General features: G+C 37.1%; 1 protein-coding gene across 6 annotated transcripts in view; it reads right to left on the bottom strand.

The window, feature by feature from the left end:
- Positions 1–15,779, bottom strand: part of Anapc1 (anaphase promoting complex subunit 1) — a 112,974-nt gene that overhangs the window by 77,927 nt on the left and 19,268 nt on the right. For 5 of the 6 annotated variants that reach the window (XR_002394746.2, XM_021257970.2, XM_004844316.3 and 2 more), the window contains 5 exons: positions 12,078–12,212; positions 9,279–9,419; positions 8,666–8,726; positions 6,195–6,382; positions 3,971–4,045 (listed from right to left, as the gene is read on the bottom strand). Coding sequence is in view for 5 of the 6 variants with exons in the window: in XM_021257970.2 (XP_021113629.1) it covers positions 3,971–4,045; positions 6,195–6,382; positions 8,666–8,726; positions 9,279–9,419; positions 12,078–12,212 (600 nt within the window). In the remaining variant the exon portion in view is untranslated. The remainder of the gene's footprint in view (positions 1–3,970; positions 4,046–6,194; positions 6,383–8,665; positions 8,727–9,278; positions 9,420–12,077; positions 12,213–15,779) is intronic. The other variant, XM_004844318.3, reaches the window with a different exon arrangement.

The following is a 15,779-nucleotide window of genomic DNA, read 5'->3' as shown; positions in this document are numbered from 1 at the left end:
GTACTATAATCTAATAATCAGCCTAATTTTATTTCATTTTATTTTTTATTCTTAAGTTCTTTTATTGGTACATGTTAGGTATACAATATGTTTACATTTATCATTGGCTGTTTGTACCTGTACATGATGTATCTTGAGTCTTATTTTTTCCCCATTACCTGTGCACCTTTCCCTGTTTACATAGACATCATTTCCATTTTTTTTTCCTTTTCTCATAATTTTTCTTTTCCCTTCTTTCCTTTCCCCTTCCCCTCCACCCCTACCTCTTTGGACCTTTTTTCCTATTTCAAATTATCAATTATTCATTTTAATCATTTTAACCCTTATTTACACTTTCAGTTTCTCACACCAGAGAAACTATTTGGTATTTACACATGTGTGTCCTATTTATTTCACTTAAGAGTATAGCCTCAAGGGCCGGGGATTTAGCTCAGTGGTTCTGGCGTCTGCCTTGCAAGAGCAAGGTCCCAAGTTCGATCCTCAGTACCAAAAAAAAAAAAGAGTATGGCCTTGATATGCATCCATTTAGCTATAAATGACTCTAGTTTCTCGTTCTTTATGGCTGAGTAGTACTCCATTTTATTAAAAAACCACATCTTCTTTATCCAGTTTCCAGTTGATGGGCATTTGGGCTGCTTGTAAGCTTTAGCTATTACAAACTGTGCCACTATAAACATGGGTGGATATATATCGTTGTGGTATGATTCTTTTAGTTCTTTGGGGAAGATACCCAGCAGGGGAATAGCTGGGTCAAATGGGAGCTCTAGTCCTAGTTCCTTGAGGTATCTCCACACTGATTTCCACAGTGGCTGCACCAGCCTGCATTCCCATCAGCAATGGAGAAGGGTTACTTTCTCCCACACCCCCAACAGCATTTGTTATTGGTTGATTTCTTGATAGCAGCCATTCTTTCTGGGGTGAGGTGGAATCTCAGTGTTGTTTTCATCTGCATCTCTCAAATGACCAATGATGTTGAACATTTTTTCATATATTTATTTGCTGCTTTTACTTCTCTGTCTGAGAAATGTCTGTTCATTTCAGATGCCCATTTTTCAACTGGGTCTTTGAATTTGGGGGGTCTGATTTTTTTCAGTTCTTTATATATTCTAGATAGTAGTCCTTTGTCTGAGGTACAGCTGCTAAAAATTTTTTCCCACATTGTAGGTTGTCTGTTAGCTGTTTGTGGTTTCTTTTGCAGTGCAGAAGCTTTTTAATAAGATGAGATCCCAATTGTTGATTCTTTGTGCTAGTTCCTGTGCTACTGAGGTTTTGTTCATAAAGTCCCTTCCTATGCCAATGTCTTCAAGAGTTCTACCTAACTTATCTTCCAGCAACTTTAGTGTTTCTGTCTTTAATATTTAGATCTTTAAACCACTTCGATCTTAGTTTAGTGCATGGTAATAGGTATGGGACTAGTTTTAATCTTTGGCAGGTTGAAATTCAGTTTTTCCAACACCATTTATTAAATAGGCTATCTTTCCTCCAATGAGGGTGGTTGGCTCCTTTGTCAAAGATGAGGTGGCTGAGTATGTCTGGAGTTGCTTCTGCATCTTCTAATCTATTCCACTGATCCTCAGCTCTGTTCTTCTGCCAGTACCATGCTGTTTTATCACAGCAGCTTTGTAGTATAGTCTCAAGTTGGGGATTGTGATACCTCCTGCCATGTCTTTGTTGCTTAGAATTGCTTTTGCTATTCTAGGTCTCTTCTGGTTCCAAATGAATTTCTGGATTGTTTTCTCTAGTTCTGTGAAGTATATTGTTGGAATTTCAATCGGCATTGCATTGAATCTATATAGTAGTTTTGGAAGTAGTCATTTTCACTATATTGGTTTTTCCTGCCCAGGAGGAAGGGATGTCTTTCCATTTTCTTGTATCCTCTTCAATCTCTTTTTTCAGAGTGCTGTAGTTTTCAGTGTAGAGGTCTTTTGCTTCCTTTGTTAGACTGATTCCTAGATATTTCATTTTTTTGGATGCTATTGTAAAAGGAATTGTTTCCCTAATTTCTCTCTCAGTGAGTCCATTATTGGCATACAAGAAGGCTATTATTTTTTGAGTGATCAACCTAATTTTATATTCAGACAGATATGTACCACATTTCCAAGTACTGGGTCTATTTAGGATTCTACATGTGATTTATTATATAGTGTTCAAAGGATATGGTTTTGGTCTACTTTGATTTCCACTTGTTACTTACTGTATTATGTTCAGAGAACATGGTCTGTGCTATTTCTACATTTTTAAATTTACTGCTGTTCTTATAAGACTGCCAGGCATGGTGGCAGATGCCTGTAATGCCAGCACTCGGGAGGTGGAGGCATGAGGGCTACCATGAGTTAGAGGCCAGCCTGGATTAATAGTGAGCTCAAGGATAGCCTGAACTACAGAGCAAGATTCTGTCTCAATATAAAGAAAGAAAGAAAGAAAAAAAAAGATTTAATACAATGTCTTACTGTTACTAACCCTTAGATCAGATATAGAAAGAACAAATCATAAAAAAACCTGATAAATGAGATAAACAAATTTAAAAATTCTGCTCATCAAAAGGCATCGTTAAGCCACTTGTTAAAACATAAATCAGTTTCTCTCTCTCATATATATATACATATATGTTACATCACACTATCACTCATAAATATGTACAATCATTACATGTTAATTTTTAAAAATTTTTAATGTTTAAAAAGAGGACTTGATCAATACACAATGTATACGTGCATTGAATTATCACACTGTATTCCATAAATTTGTACAGGGCCAGGGATTTAGCTCAGCGGTTCTGCTACCTGCCTCTCAAGTGCAAGGTCCCAAGTTCCATCCCCGGTACCAAAATAAAAAAAAGACTACTTTGTGTTCCATAAATCTGTACAACTAAAATTAATAGGGCTGTAAGCAGTCAGTGGTACAGCACTTGCCTACCATGTATAAGGTCCTAGGTTTGCCCCCCAGTACTGCAATAACAGTAATAAAAATGTAATGTTCTATGAGCATTTAACAAGAAAAAAAGAGAAAATATTCTCAACACATGTATACAGCAAAGAACTCATGTCCAGAATACATAAGTAACTTCTATACTTCAATATTTTTTTTTGGAGACAGGGTCTCACTATGTAGTTCAGGCTGACCTTGACTCACTATGCAGCCTAGGCTGGCCTCGAACTCACGGCAATCCTATTGCCTCAGCCTCCCAAGTGCTGGGATTACAAGCATGCACCAGCACACCTGGATCAATAAGTATTTTTTAAATACATCTAAAAATTAGATAAAGATTTGAAAAGAAACTACAAAAAGATACAGAAATAGCTAAAAGCATGAGAAAAAATGTTTAGCATCACTGGTCATCAAGGAAAGGTAAATTAAAACCACTAAGAGGAACTACTTCACACACTGAAATGGTTAAAATTAAAAAGAGTGACAACAGCAAACCTTGGCAAAGATGTGGAACACAAGGAGCTCTCAAACATCACTGGTCAGAGGGTGATGTTGTACGACTAGTCTGCAAACCAGCAACAGCCCAATAATTTCACTGATAAATATTTATGTAAGAGAAGTAAAATTGTTATGTCTACTATGACTTGTTACCAAATACTGGAAGCACTATTACTCTTAAGAGTCAAAAAATGGAAATAGCCTAGATATCCATCAACAGCAGAATGGATAAACAAACTGGTGCACTCATACTACTCAGCAATGAAAAGGAAGAATTGAACAATAGGAAGAATCTGCAACAATATGGATGAATCTCTAACACACTGTGCTGAATGAAATTTATAGTAATTTGGAGATGATGAAGATAAAAGTGAATGACCTTACAAAACAGATCCTACCACTCAAAATAACTATTATTCAATATTAAAATAAATAAAGCAGAAGGTGCTGGAAACAGACAAATTGATAGGAACACCACAGATGTGGAAGATCAGTACAAGTACCCATAAATTAATTTCTACTGCCAAGAAATAACAATGCTTACATCATCAGATCCAGTCTCAGAAGGCCTTGCTTTTTTGGGAGCAATGACAGGAGAAAGTGATCCTTCAAAGTCAAACTGGAAAATAACCCCAAAAGAAAAGACAAAATCATAAATTTATTACTGTCATTTAATCAACTTAAAAGGATCCAGAAATCAAATGCTAATTATAGAAACTGAAGAAAGCCATTAAAACGTATTTTTTTCACCTAGAAAAATCATAGTACAAATCTTTCTTCTAGGTCATCATGAAGATGAAATTTGATCATAAATGTAAAGCATCTAGTATGGTGCCTATGCTCACAGGCACTGAAATAATCATGCCCTGGGCTCTCCATCTTGTGTGATGACAATTGTATCACATCTTCAGCAGGACAAGAACCTTTAGGCACATCCACAGTAAAGAAATACCAAAAATGATTAACAATTCATTGGCAGAAATGTTGCACTTTGTACACTAGGTAAATTAAAACAACAAAGGGGGCCTGGGGATTTAGCTCAGTGGTTTCGCCGCCTGCTGCGCAAGCACAAGGACCCAAGTTCCATCCCTGGTACCAAAACAAAAACAAAAACAAGGGTGTAAATCTGGACAAAGCAAAATGAAAACTATTTGCCAATGAGGACCATTTCATCCCCAGCCTCAATCATGGGGACCAAAGACAGATAGCAAGGGTTTAACTATACAATCCTGTAAAGAAATGTAAAAGCAACTCAGCTTCAAAAACTGAATTTCAGGCAGGCCACAGAGGCAGTGTCTCTAGTCCTGGCTACTCAGGAGGCTGAGGCAGGAGGGTTGCTTGAGCCCAGGAGATGGAGACTAGCTTAGGAAATATACTGAGGCCCTGGTTCTTTTAAATAAATACGCTTTTCTTCCTCCTTTAGACCATTGATGGTGAGCCTTTTAGAGCTTTCAATGATGACAGCCCACTACAGCACATGTGCCATAGGTTCATCACCACTGCTTTAGACTATCAAGCAATAAATACTCCTAAGTTAGAGAGCCATGTCCTTCTCTACAGAAGAAGAAAACAGCGGGTGCTCAGTGATCCCAACAACACAGAAACGTAAGAGGGAATCATTCTCTGCCAGACACTGGGCACATCAGTCTGCCTTCATCCACAAGTCCCACGGATCAGTACTACATAAAAACTACAAAAAGCTGAAGTGCACTTATTTGTAACCTAGAAATCCTTTCTATAAGGTTTAATCTTTTCATATGTAATAAAATATGGAAAAGTTGGGGATGAGGTAGGTAGCTTTATTGCGGCTGTTTAAAAGAAAATTGTCCCGTTCTCTCAGGTGAGATTTTCCTCAGTAAACTGCAGAGGGCAAGTCTTTCATATGCCACCACAGACACAAACAAACTCTCAAAAACAGGGTCCAGGGTGTTCATTCATCAAAGGTCATCCACAGGCACGTCCACAGGCAAGCCCACAGGTCGTTGGAGAGTTGTGAACAGAGCTAAACAAAACTCCCTGCCTCGCTAGGATGTCTCCAGTGAGGGGACAGGGACACACAAACAACATAGATATGTAAAGTATACTAACAGGCAAATGAAAGGGGGTGCAATTCTATGTGGGTATGTAGTTAAAGATTTATGTGAAAAAGGATGTCCTGGGAGTTATTTCCCAAACAAAAGGAAATCAGCAGTACTGAAGACATTATGCTGGTGACTTGGTAAATAACCTATGAAGGACCTGCAAAAACCATTCTGGGGGAATGGTTTTTTTTTTTTCTGACAGGAAAGATACTTGGGCTAACTCTTTAAATCCCCCTAGAATCAAGCCTGCCACCTCACATTCCAAGCAATATGTGTACAAAAAGACAGTTTTGCCTGCAGCAAAGAACATTAAGCCCTGAGTCAGAAGACAAGAGTCCAGCCTCAGTTTTGAGCAAATCCCAAGTCTATGATCTCTCTGTGATTCAGTTTCTTTATCAACAGAACTAAAACTATCGATAATCCCAGCACAACTTGAGGTTATTTTACAAAGATAAAATAAGAAATAGTCAAGCATGCTGCAGCACACTATAAAAACTCAAACACATAATTACTAATAAAATGTTATATTAAATGACATACAAATACCATAAGCTCTGGTAATATTTTAAATAAAGTATACCTATTATTAAACTAATCTCTTACGTACTCAATAGTTATATTACCAATAGTACAAACATTACATTGATAAAAGAATAATTCATGATGAAAACAACTGTGTATACTTACATTTCGGGTCCATGCTAAGCGGTCTGTGTTATAACCCATCATATTCATGAGGCAAATCACAAACAAATTCCACTCTGAGTGGTAACTGGGTCCTCCCGGAGCACTGTGGACATTGTACCACTTCACAAGCATCTGAACTGCTACTTCCTTTGGCAGGATAAATTTAATGGCTTGCAAACATGTTTGTACTATTAAAAGCAAACATTAATTTTACTATGCTTCCTATGCATGCATTTCTTTCTCCCTTTTAATAAGACAGCTTTTATATTATTACTATGTAAAAAAAATTATTACTATGCACAGGCCAATTACTGTGAAAAGAGATTTGTCATTAAAGAGCCAGTGAGCCAATGCAAATGTCACCCAGGCAATCATCTGAAATGTAAACCAGCTACTGAATTAAACAGGGCTTGCAAGAGGTCTGAGGGCAGCTGATTGATCATTAATTTTGGATCAAAAATAAGTGGGCAAATGGCCCAGTTCACCTGAGACAATCCTGATTCACATCCACTGCCCCAACAATTAGTAATTCCTTTCACTCAAAAATGTCCTGGTTTGGATAATAAAGGTCACTCTGAAAAAAATACAATTTCTACACAAATAAATTTACACGAGGGGCCGGGGATTTAGCTCAGTGGTTCCGCTGCCTGCCTTGCAAGGACAAGGTCCCAAGTACAATCCCCAGTACCAAAAATAAATAAATAAATAAATAAATAAATAAATAAATAAATAAATTTACATGAAATATTGCTTAATTAATTCAGTAAATACATCAAATACATACATCCACACATAGCAAAGCTTAGCTAGCATTATGAGATCTAAATGAGTGAACATTCCTATCAACAAAGCTTTATAACTTTTCATTATTTCTGACAACGTTCAGTTTCTATGATGTCTTCATACACTGTGTCTTAAATGGGTTAGGACAAATACCACATAAGTTAAACCATTCTCAATGACAGTCATGACTGTGAACACTGGTTACAGCGCTACATTGTCATGTGGTGACCCAGAGGCGGTGAGAACTATTGTGAAGATCCTAGATCTGCTTTAGTAGTAATGAGTCTCAAATTCCAATAATTTTATATTCTTATATTCTCTCTTTAGATTTGTTTTATTTTTTGAGACATGTAGTTCAGGCTGACTCTGAACTCACTGTGTAGCATAGGCTGGCCTCGCCTGGCTCTTCAGGCTTTGTGTTATGATCTTTCACTGTCACTGAGCCCATCCTCAGCAGCATTTATTTTTCATCATCAATCTGCTATGTGAGCACTCACAGCAAAGATTGGAAGCAAATAGCAATCAATGTTGGAAAACCAAATAACCAAGTACATCACAGTTGAATTCAAAGTAAGTGTAAATCACACATACGGCACAAAGTCTAAGGAACCCTTTATAAACACATTCACTTACCTGCATCAACTATGTGACTTCTACTTGGCTTATAAAAGTGTAAGATTTTATTTTGTTTTTGTTGATTTCCTCCCTTATTTGTTTTATTTGGGCTTATTTTAGGTATTTACTCCTGCAATTTCTGGTTAAAAATACCTTTGAGAACAGCAAGGAATCTCCGTACAAATTTGGAATATCATTTACCAACACACAAAAACGGTTCCTAAAATAAAGTCATTCTAGTCTACAATCTAATGCCAATGCCTGGCTTTGGCAGTTATATTCTGAAACTAATACATCATGAACTTCATTATACAGGCATTCTAAATTTCTTGGCAAATTCAACTGTAACATTTTGTTTACTATCCTACATTCAGAAATATTTTCTGCTACTATCTTCAAAACTGCATTTCAGTTAGAATTCAAACAGACACTAATTTTTCTAAAAATAGCTGTGGTAGCATTTTTACTATAATACTCTGTTGTGGCAATTATGTTTTGTGTTTTTTTTGCAACTATGTTAATTTTACAATTTACCTAAAAATTCAGAAATTTATTTTAGGATTAAAAATATCACAAAATATGCCAAGAAATATTTTAGTTGCTTAGACTGCCTGTTCCACAGATTTTCTTGGGAGAGGCATGTCCCTGAGTGTAATCTCACTGCATGGTACTGTGTTTCTCAGTCTAAGAAGCTCAGGAGCCAAATTCAGAGGTCCACACCTATAATGCCTCCTATTTAGGAGGATGAGATAGGAAGGTCACTTAAACCCAGGAGTTCAAAGCCAGCCTGGAAAAAAATAACAAGACCTTGTCTCAAAAAAAAGCACCTCAGAGGAAGAGAATGAGTGTTATCTTCCAACTGTACTACAGTCTCAGTGTGCATGGAGCATACATGGCAAAGCACTCCCCAGCTATTTACAGCTTCTTTACAAAATGAAAAACCTGATCCGGTGGCTTCAACAATAGCAAAATAATTTTTAGAATTCCAATTATTGGTGTGAATGAGTAATTACTCCAAACCTTATAGCTCCAACTGAGAACATGTAAAAGTGAAGTCTGACTCTCAATCATACCTAATTCAGAGGTGGCAACTTCAGGAATAGTGATCCTAACCATGGAGCCATTGCTCAGTTCCTAGAGAAAAGAATGGAAAAAAGAAAAGATAAAAAGGATTTGACCATTCTAAGCCTTGGAATGTTTTCAAAACAGAAGGTGCTGTAAAGCAAAATTCAATAAAATAAATGAAAAATATTCAATAAAATAAATGAAAAAAAATTAATGAAAAATTGAAAAATATTTTTCAAACAGAAATACATACTTATAAATGTGCTTATTTATAAAACGTTTCCAAAAATCCTAGTACAGTATTAATAAAAACTCCTAATTTTCATACAAACACTAAAAGTTACAATCATCAAAAGTGACTTACTTTCAATGAAGACAAAAGCCATAGCAATATGCAATTCAACTCCTTGAACATGCTTGTTTTCAATAAATTTTTAACAAGAAACTTCAGAAATCCTAAGCAGAATTACTTAATAGTAAAATAGTACCAAAAATGACATAATACATTTTAAAAATTGTGAGAATTTTTTTTCATCTTTCAGACAAAATTCTACATCATGACAAATTTGAAACGTCAGCCATATTTCTTCAAAACTAACTAATCTTTTAAGAGATACTTACTAGAGTTACTCTGTTATGGACGGGATCTCTGACAGAATGAATGTAAGTTCCAAACTGTTGGAAAGTACAATCCTCATTATAGAGAGAATCATGAAGTTTTGAAGAATCCCTCAGTTCTGGAACTGGGGACAACAATACCGCCTGTAAAGTTACAAATATAACACAAATGAAGTACTTCTGAAGAAATTAAGGATAAAAGAAACTTAACTTTCGTTTTTTTTGCATATGGTCTAAAAAATGACCATATGTAATGATTTAAAGTCATTTTGCTTTACTATCAAGTACTTTGAAGCAGACCAAGGCCTTGACAGAAAACAACTAGAAAAGGCAGTAAAACAGTAAAGCATATGACTGATAGCTACGGAGGCAACCTGGACTCTAGGGACCAAGATCTAAGCAAAAAGACATTCTGACCTGCTTTCCCTGCTCTGGGATTTGCATAAATGGGGGGCGGGGGGGGCAGGTGGACAGGCTGACAATGCAGGAAAGCTGTGGCTAAGAGGAAGGAAAAGCAGCTGCACTTTTGGCAAGCTTACAGAGATAGAGACATAAACTATTATTTGAGGCAGACATGACTTAAGGAACTTATAATCAATCCAGAGAGAAAGGAGAAATGAGACCAGTACTTAGAGGCATTTCCTCTATAGCCAAATTATTTATTTAAAAGTATAAGAATAACAATTATGTTCTTAACTACAGATATGAAACAAAAAACATAAACAGCCTTTTTTTGTTTGTTTTTTTTGGTACTGGGGATGGAACTCAGGACCTTGGACTTGCCAGGCAAGCACAGTGCCACTGAGCTACATTCCTGGAAAATAGTCTGTTATTAACTACAGATGTTCCTAATTTTACATCTCTGGTCATGACCACTGACCCTTTTTGTATTCCTGTAATCAATCTGCAATACATCTCTTAAGAGAATCTTAACACTGACAGCCAATAAAACCTAAGACATATTTATTACAGTCTAGCTTACACTCCAACAGTTAACCAAAAAAGTTCAGCTCCACATCTAGTAGCACAACCTGCCAGAGAAATGGGAAAGCTACTGGGAAGCATGCTAGACTGTCTCTTGTAACTTCACAGCTAGCAAAAAGACTCTAACTATTCTTAGGTTTATGGAAATCTAAAAAAGTAGAAAACTATTTTTCGTTTTGCCATACTGAGACTGAACCCAGGACCTTCACACTGAGCTACATCTCAAGTCATTTTTTTATTACTTTGAGACAGGGTCTCACTAAGTCACTAGTTGCCAAGTCTGGGCTCGAACTTGTGATCCTTCTTCCTCAGCTTCCCATAGTGCTAGGATTACAGGCATAAACCATCACATCTGGCTAGAAACCAGTTTTATTATGTAAGAAATTCTTCCAAATCACATGAAAACCTCTGACACTTCTCTTCTGAAAGTTCTGCACATGTGCTGACTTGTAGGGAAAAAGCTCAATGCGACCTGTGTTCAATTCTTTGATACACTTGCCAGCACTAACTTTCCCTTTAAACTAGCCCTAAATGTCTGTGCTTAGATGTGCACAGACTACTTTTCTCTAGGCTTCCTAACTCATTAAGCACAAGTACCTGCCCATATTGCTCATAGAATTCTGGGCCTTATTCCACAGCACCTCTCCAGCCAGGTACAAAACTAGTCAGCAGACAAACTGTCACTTATACCTTTCCAGCCTCTCATGTCACTCTCCTCCTTTCTATAGATCCTGCCTTAGCTCAGACCCTTTCTGCATTTCACAGACCTCACTTGGAGTCTAACCCATCTCCCTATCTTCAGCCCCAAGATAAACTTATCTAAAACAGACCATGACACTCAAAACTCCTTCCTCAAAAAAACCTATAATGCTCTGGCAACTGCACTGAGAATAAACCACTTTTTTCATCCTTTCTGCCATTAAGAACATATCAGCTTTATGACCATGGATGAGTAACTTCTGTGTATCTCAGTGTATCCATTTGTAAAACAGGATCACAATAGTACCTTCTCAAAGAAATTAGCTGTTCTAAGCACTTAAATGTTAATACTGATAAATCACTTAGACCAGTGCCTTGCATATAGAAAATGCTCAAAAAAGATTAACATCCCACTCCCTGTCCTACTCCATGCAACTGACTACTTAAATGTTTTGTTTGGTACCAGGGATCGAACTAGAGACCTTGAGCTTGTGAGGCAGGCGGCAGAACCACTGAGCTAAATCCCCCCCCAACACTACTTAAATGTTTTTAAGTCTTCATTCCACAGATCTGTTGAGCCCTTAATATATGTGTGTGTTAGCAGATGGAAATGCAAACATGTATATAAAAGTGGTCTACACTCTCCTGCCTTCATGCCTTGGCTGTGTGATTCCTCCTTGCTCCAAATGCCCTTTCTAAAGACAGGTACCCTACTTATTCTCTAGGTCCGGGCCAAGTCCAGCCTGTCACTCGGAGACGAGGCTGTGGTTCTGCCACACCATCCCATCAGAACACATCTTCCCAGCAGGGAACCTGCTAGGGTACTTTTGGTTCTTCATTTGTAAGACTTAATAGTCTACCTTAAATTATAATTTCTTACACAAATAGAACCCATCCAAGTAAACTGTGAAATCCCTGGATGGAAAAGAATGTAGCATTTTCATTTCTCTACCACACACATCACGAGGAAGGTCAACGTATGGTAACTATCATTCGCATCTGAAACCACTTATTCTCTAAGTGTTACATAAAATTAAGTTAACCATGGAAAAAACTAAGATTTAACAAAATTTCTTTAAGATAGTATTAATTTTTGACAATAGCTAATTCATTTCTTACCTCGTCCAATGACCCAAGTAGTTTACTAAGAGGCTTGGGAGTACTAACACTGTCCAGTGGTGTGCTAGGCCGAGGCATTGTGCTGGACATCATCAGGGAAGGTGCTGGCAGGCCAGGAATAAAGACTTTCCCCACCTTTGAGCAACAGAGAGACGTGGAGAAAAATACTGGCTTTACTGAATGCATCATATTCTTAGATAAAATGTTAGGGCACATATGAGGCATGCCTCAAAAACTACAGTGAATATCTAAACAATTTTTAAGCATTTACCACAGTTAAAGATACACTGCCATTAATGTCCCTCACTTCAAACACACTTATCCTATCATTCATACCACTTTCTGAAGCAGTTCTGGAAGTTCTCTTTTATAAGTTCCTTTAGTTGCACTCTCGTGGCTGCCTTAATGTCCTGAATCAATTCAAAATGTTTACTTTTCATGGTCATTTTGGCTTTGAAGAAGAGCCAGAAGTTTTTACAAGCCAGTCTTTCTATTGGATTGGCACTTGGCAACAGTACTCACCGTATTTTTTTTATCACACCTAGTAAAGGACTCAGGAAGGAGAATTTCCAGAACTACTTCAGAAAGTGGCAAGAACAATGGGATAAGTATGTTCAAGGTGAAAGGGATTAATGGCAGTGTTTTTTGCTATAATACATTTTTTAAAGTTTAAATATTCACCATATATTTTCATCACACTGCATAAGCATCAATTTCTTTTGATATGTCACAGTTTATGTTCACCAAACACAACTAAAAAACAAACAGAATCAGTACTTTAACAATCTTTCAAATCCCACCACACAATTCCAAATACCTTAGTATAAATTCTCGTTTAACTTCTCTTCATTAAAAACTTTATTTTGGGGCTGGGGATTTAGCTCAGTGGTACCATGCCTGCCTTGCAAGTCCAAGGTCCTGAGTTCAATCCCCAGTACCAAAAAAACCCCACTATTTTGCAAGAAAGGGGGGAGAATGTTTAGTTAATATAGTCAAGACAACATACAAAATCCTGTATAGCATGCTTTTTGCTACCTTACGGGTGATAAAGACAGCAAAGCTTTCAGAAGATATAAGCAATTATCTTGTTAACCAAGTCTTAAAACAAGAGAGAACCAATTACTCTCAAAGACTAAAAAAACATAAGGCTGAATGATGCTTAAGAAATTAAATCTAACCTATTTCAACCTGTACTCTCCAGCTCACCATCTGTCTCCCATCACAGACTCTATACTATTTCTTAAAAAAACAAGCTTTCCATAAAGTAGAATAAATTCATCACTGACCTGAAAAGAATGTGTGGGCAATCCATGCTAACCACCTGGTATTTCAACTATCTGTAGGATTCTCAGGAAAAAAACAATAAAAATTCACATCCATATTGGGTAAAAATTTGGTGAGACTAAAGAGAGATGCTTAGAACTAAGGTGAAATTAACAGAAGCTACCCAAATAAAATCCTTAGGCTTAAACAAAAATGACAGTGAGAACTAATATAGTACATAAAAAGTTTTTAAAAGCTATCTAACTCTTGGTTCATGAAATGATGGAATAAGTATGTTCAACATTATTTCTTTCACTAATAACCAAATTGGAAAAAATAAAAATGTGCTGAAAATTTACAGTTCAACTAACAGGAGACTCCGAGAAGTAGGGACAAAAGATAGACAAACTAGGAACCTAAGACCCATGAGTGACTTAATGAATTCAGTGGGTTTGTTTTGTTTTGTTTGTTTTTTTTTAAAACTCCTTACATAACCAGTCCTGGGATCTCAAAGGGCCTGCAACTGAGACATACTCATGGCCACAAATGTAAAAGGCTCCAAGAAACGTTTTTCTAGCCAAAGTACTGGGAAAAGTGTGACCGAGCAGGTCAAAAATACTTCCAGGGCTGGGGATTTAGCTCAGTGGTTCTGCCACCTGCCTCGCAAGCACAAGGTCCTGAGTTCAATCCCTGATACCAAAAAAAAAAAAAAAAAAGAAGAAGAAATACTTCTACCATCCCTGCCTTACTCTGAAGCAAACGCTACCCAAAAAAGCTACCCTACACACACACATACACACAAACACACTTCCTTCACTAGGAACCATGGCCTGGAATGGTATGCCAACAGCCCTGTCTTTCATTCTCACTCTGCAAGAACCAGGTGGGATCCCACCGCCAGCAGAGGATGCTCCCAGGTCAGGCTCACACCCTTGCTCTGCAGGAAGGGGGATATATCCCACCCCTCTGCATCAGGCACCGCTGCTACAGAGACTGCAGACAGAGCCCTAACGTTCACTGCAGGAGGCTGCAATTCTCCACCTCCCATTCCGTGCAGTGGCTGTGAAGGGGGCAGAAGCCCTGGCTTTCGTCCTCACCCTCTAATAACATGGAAGCACATAAGAAACAACATAGATTGAAAAATAAAAAGAGCTTCCGGGACTTGCATAAAGGACAAAAATAAAATAGCCAACATTCATAACATCAGAGGACCAAGGAAGGAAAAAAAATGGGGAGGTGAAAACATATTTGAAAAATAATGCCTAACAAGACACTGTGTACAATGTGATGCCATGTGAAATATGTATTTATAGCCAGGTGTGGTGACACATACTGGTAATCCAGCACTCTAGAAGACTAAGGCAGAAGGATCCCAAGTTTGAGCCAGTTGGAGCAACTTAGAGAGACCCTGTCTCAAAATAAAAACGTTTTTTTTTTAAAAAAAGGGGTAGAGGGCCAGGGATTTAGCTCAGTGGTTTCACCGACTGCTGCGCAGGCACAAGGACCCAAGTTCGATCCCCAGTACCAAAAAAAAGGGAGTAGAAATATAGCTCAATGCACAGACCCTGGTTCAAACCCTAGTACCAAGAGAGAGAGAAAAAAAAGTATTTAAGCACTAAAAATACTGAAAATATATTTCCAAAAATGTCTAAGCACTTCACAAATTGAGTGACCTAGAAATATAAGAGGTCATGAGAAATAACAGGTTTAAACCCAAAGAATTCATACCAGTCCCATGATAAAATTTTTTTTAAATGAGTGAAAAATCTTAAAAGCAACCAGAAAAAAATGAGAAGTATTAATTACTACAGGGAAGAACAAAACCAAGAGAACAGATTTCTTATCAGAAATCAGGGAAATCAGGAAGAAGGTACAAGTGCTCAAAGAAGAAACCTGTCACCCCAGCATTCCCCGCAATGTCAGCAAATTATTCTTCAGGAATGAAAGTGAAATGAAGATGTTCTCAGATGAAGAAAAATTAAAAGGTATTAAAGGCACTGGACTTGCACCAAACAAGTAACAAAAGAAGAATCAAAAAGAAAAGAAATAAACAATTTTTAAATAAAAAAATCTGGTGGGCTGGGGATTTAGCTCACTGGTTCCAGCACCTGCCTCACAAGTGCAAGGTCCTGAGTTCATTCCCTGGTACAAAAAAAAAAAAAAAACAAATCTGACATATAAGAATAATTTTATGTAATTTAAAAACTATTTTATGTTTGATATTTAAAACCAAAAACCATATTGTGGTTCTCTCTGTATAGGTAATATTTAAGAGAATTAAATCATAGAGTAAAGCAACCTATAAGGTATTATGTTGGTAAGAACAGTCAGATATAGCTTATCTGAATATTCACTTGATTATTCCTCAAACGGTGTGTATATTTAAATTTCATAATGTAAATTTGCTAAATATATCATACTGTATACAAATCTCAGAAA

Source organism: Heterocephalus glaber, unplaced genomic scaffold (assembly GCF_053883595.1).
Source record: "Heterocephalus glaber isolate CG9 unplaced genomic scaffold, H.glaber_assembly_v1.0 deba00000470, whole genome shotgun sequence".
NCBI lineage: Eukaryota > Metazoa > Chordata > Mammalia > Rodentia > Bathyergidae > Heterocephalus > Heterocephalus glaber.
This window is presented reverse-complemented; position numbering and strand designations above follow the sequence as displayed.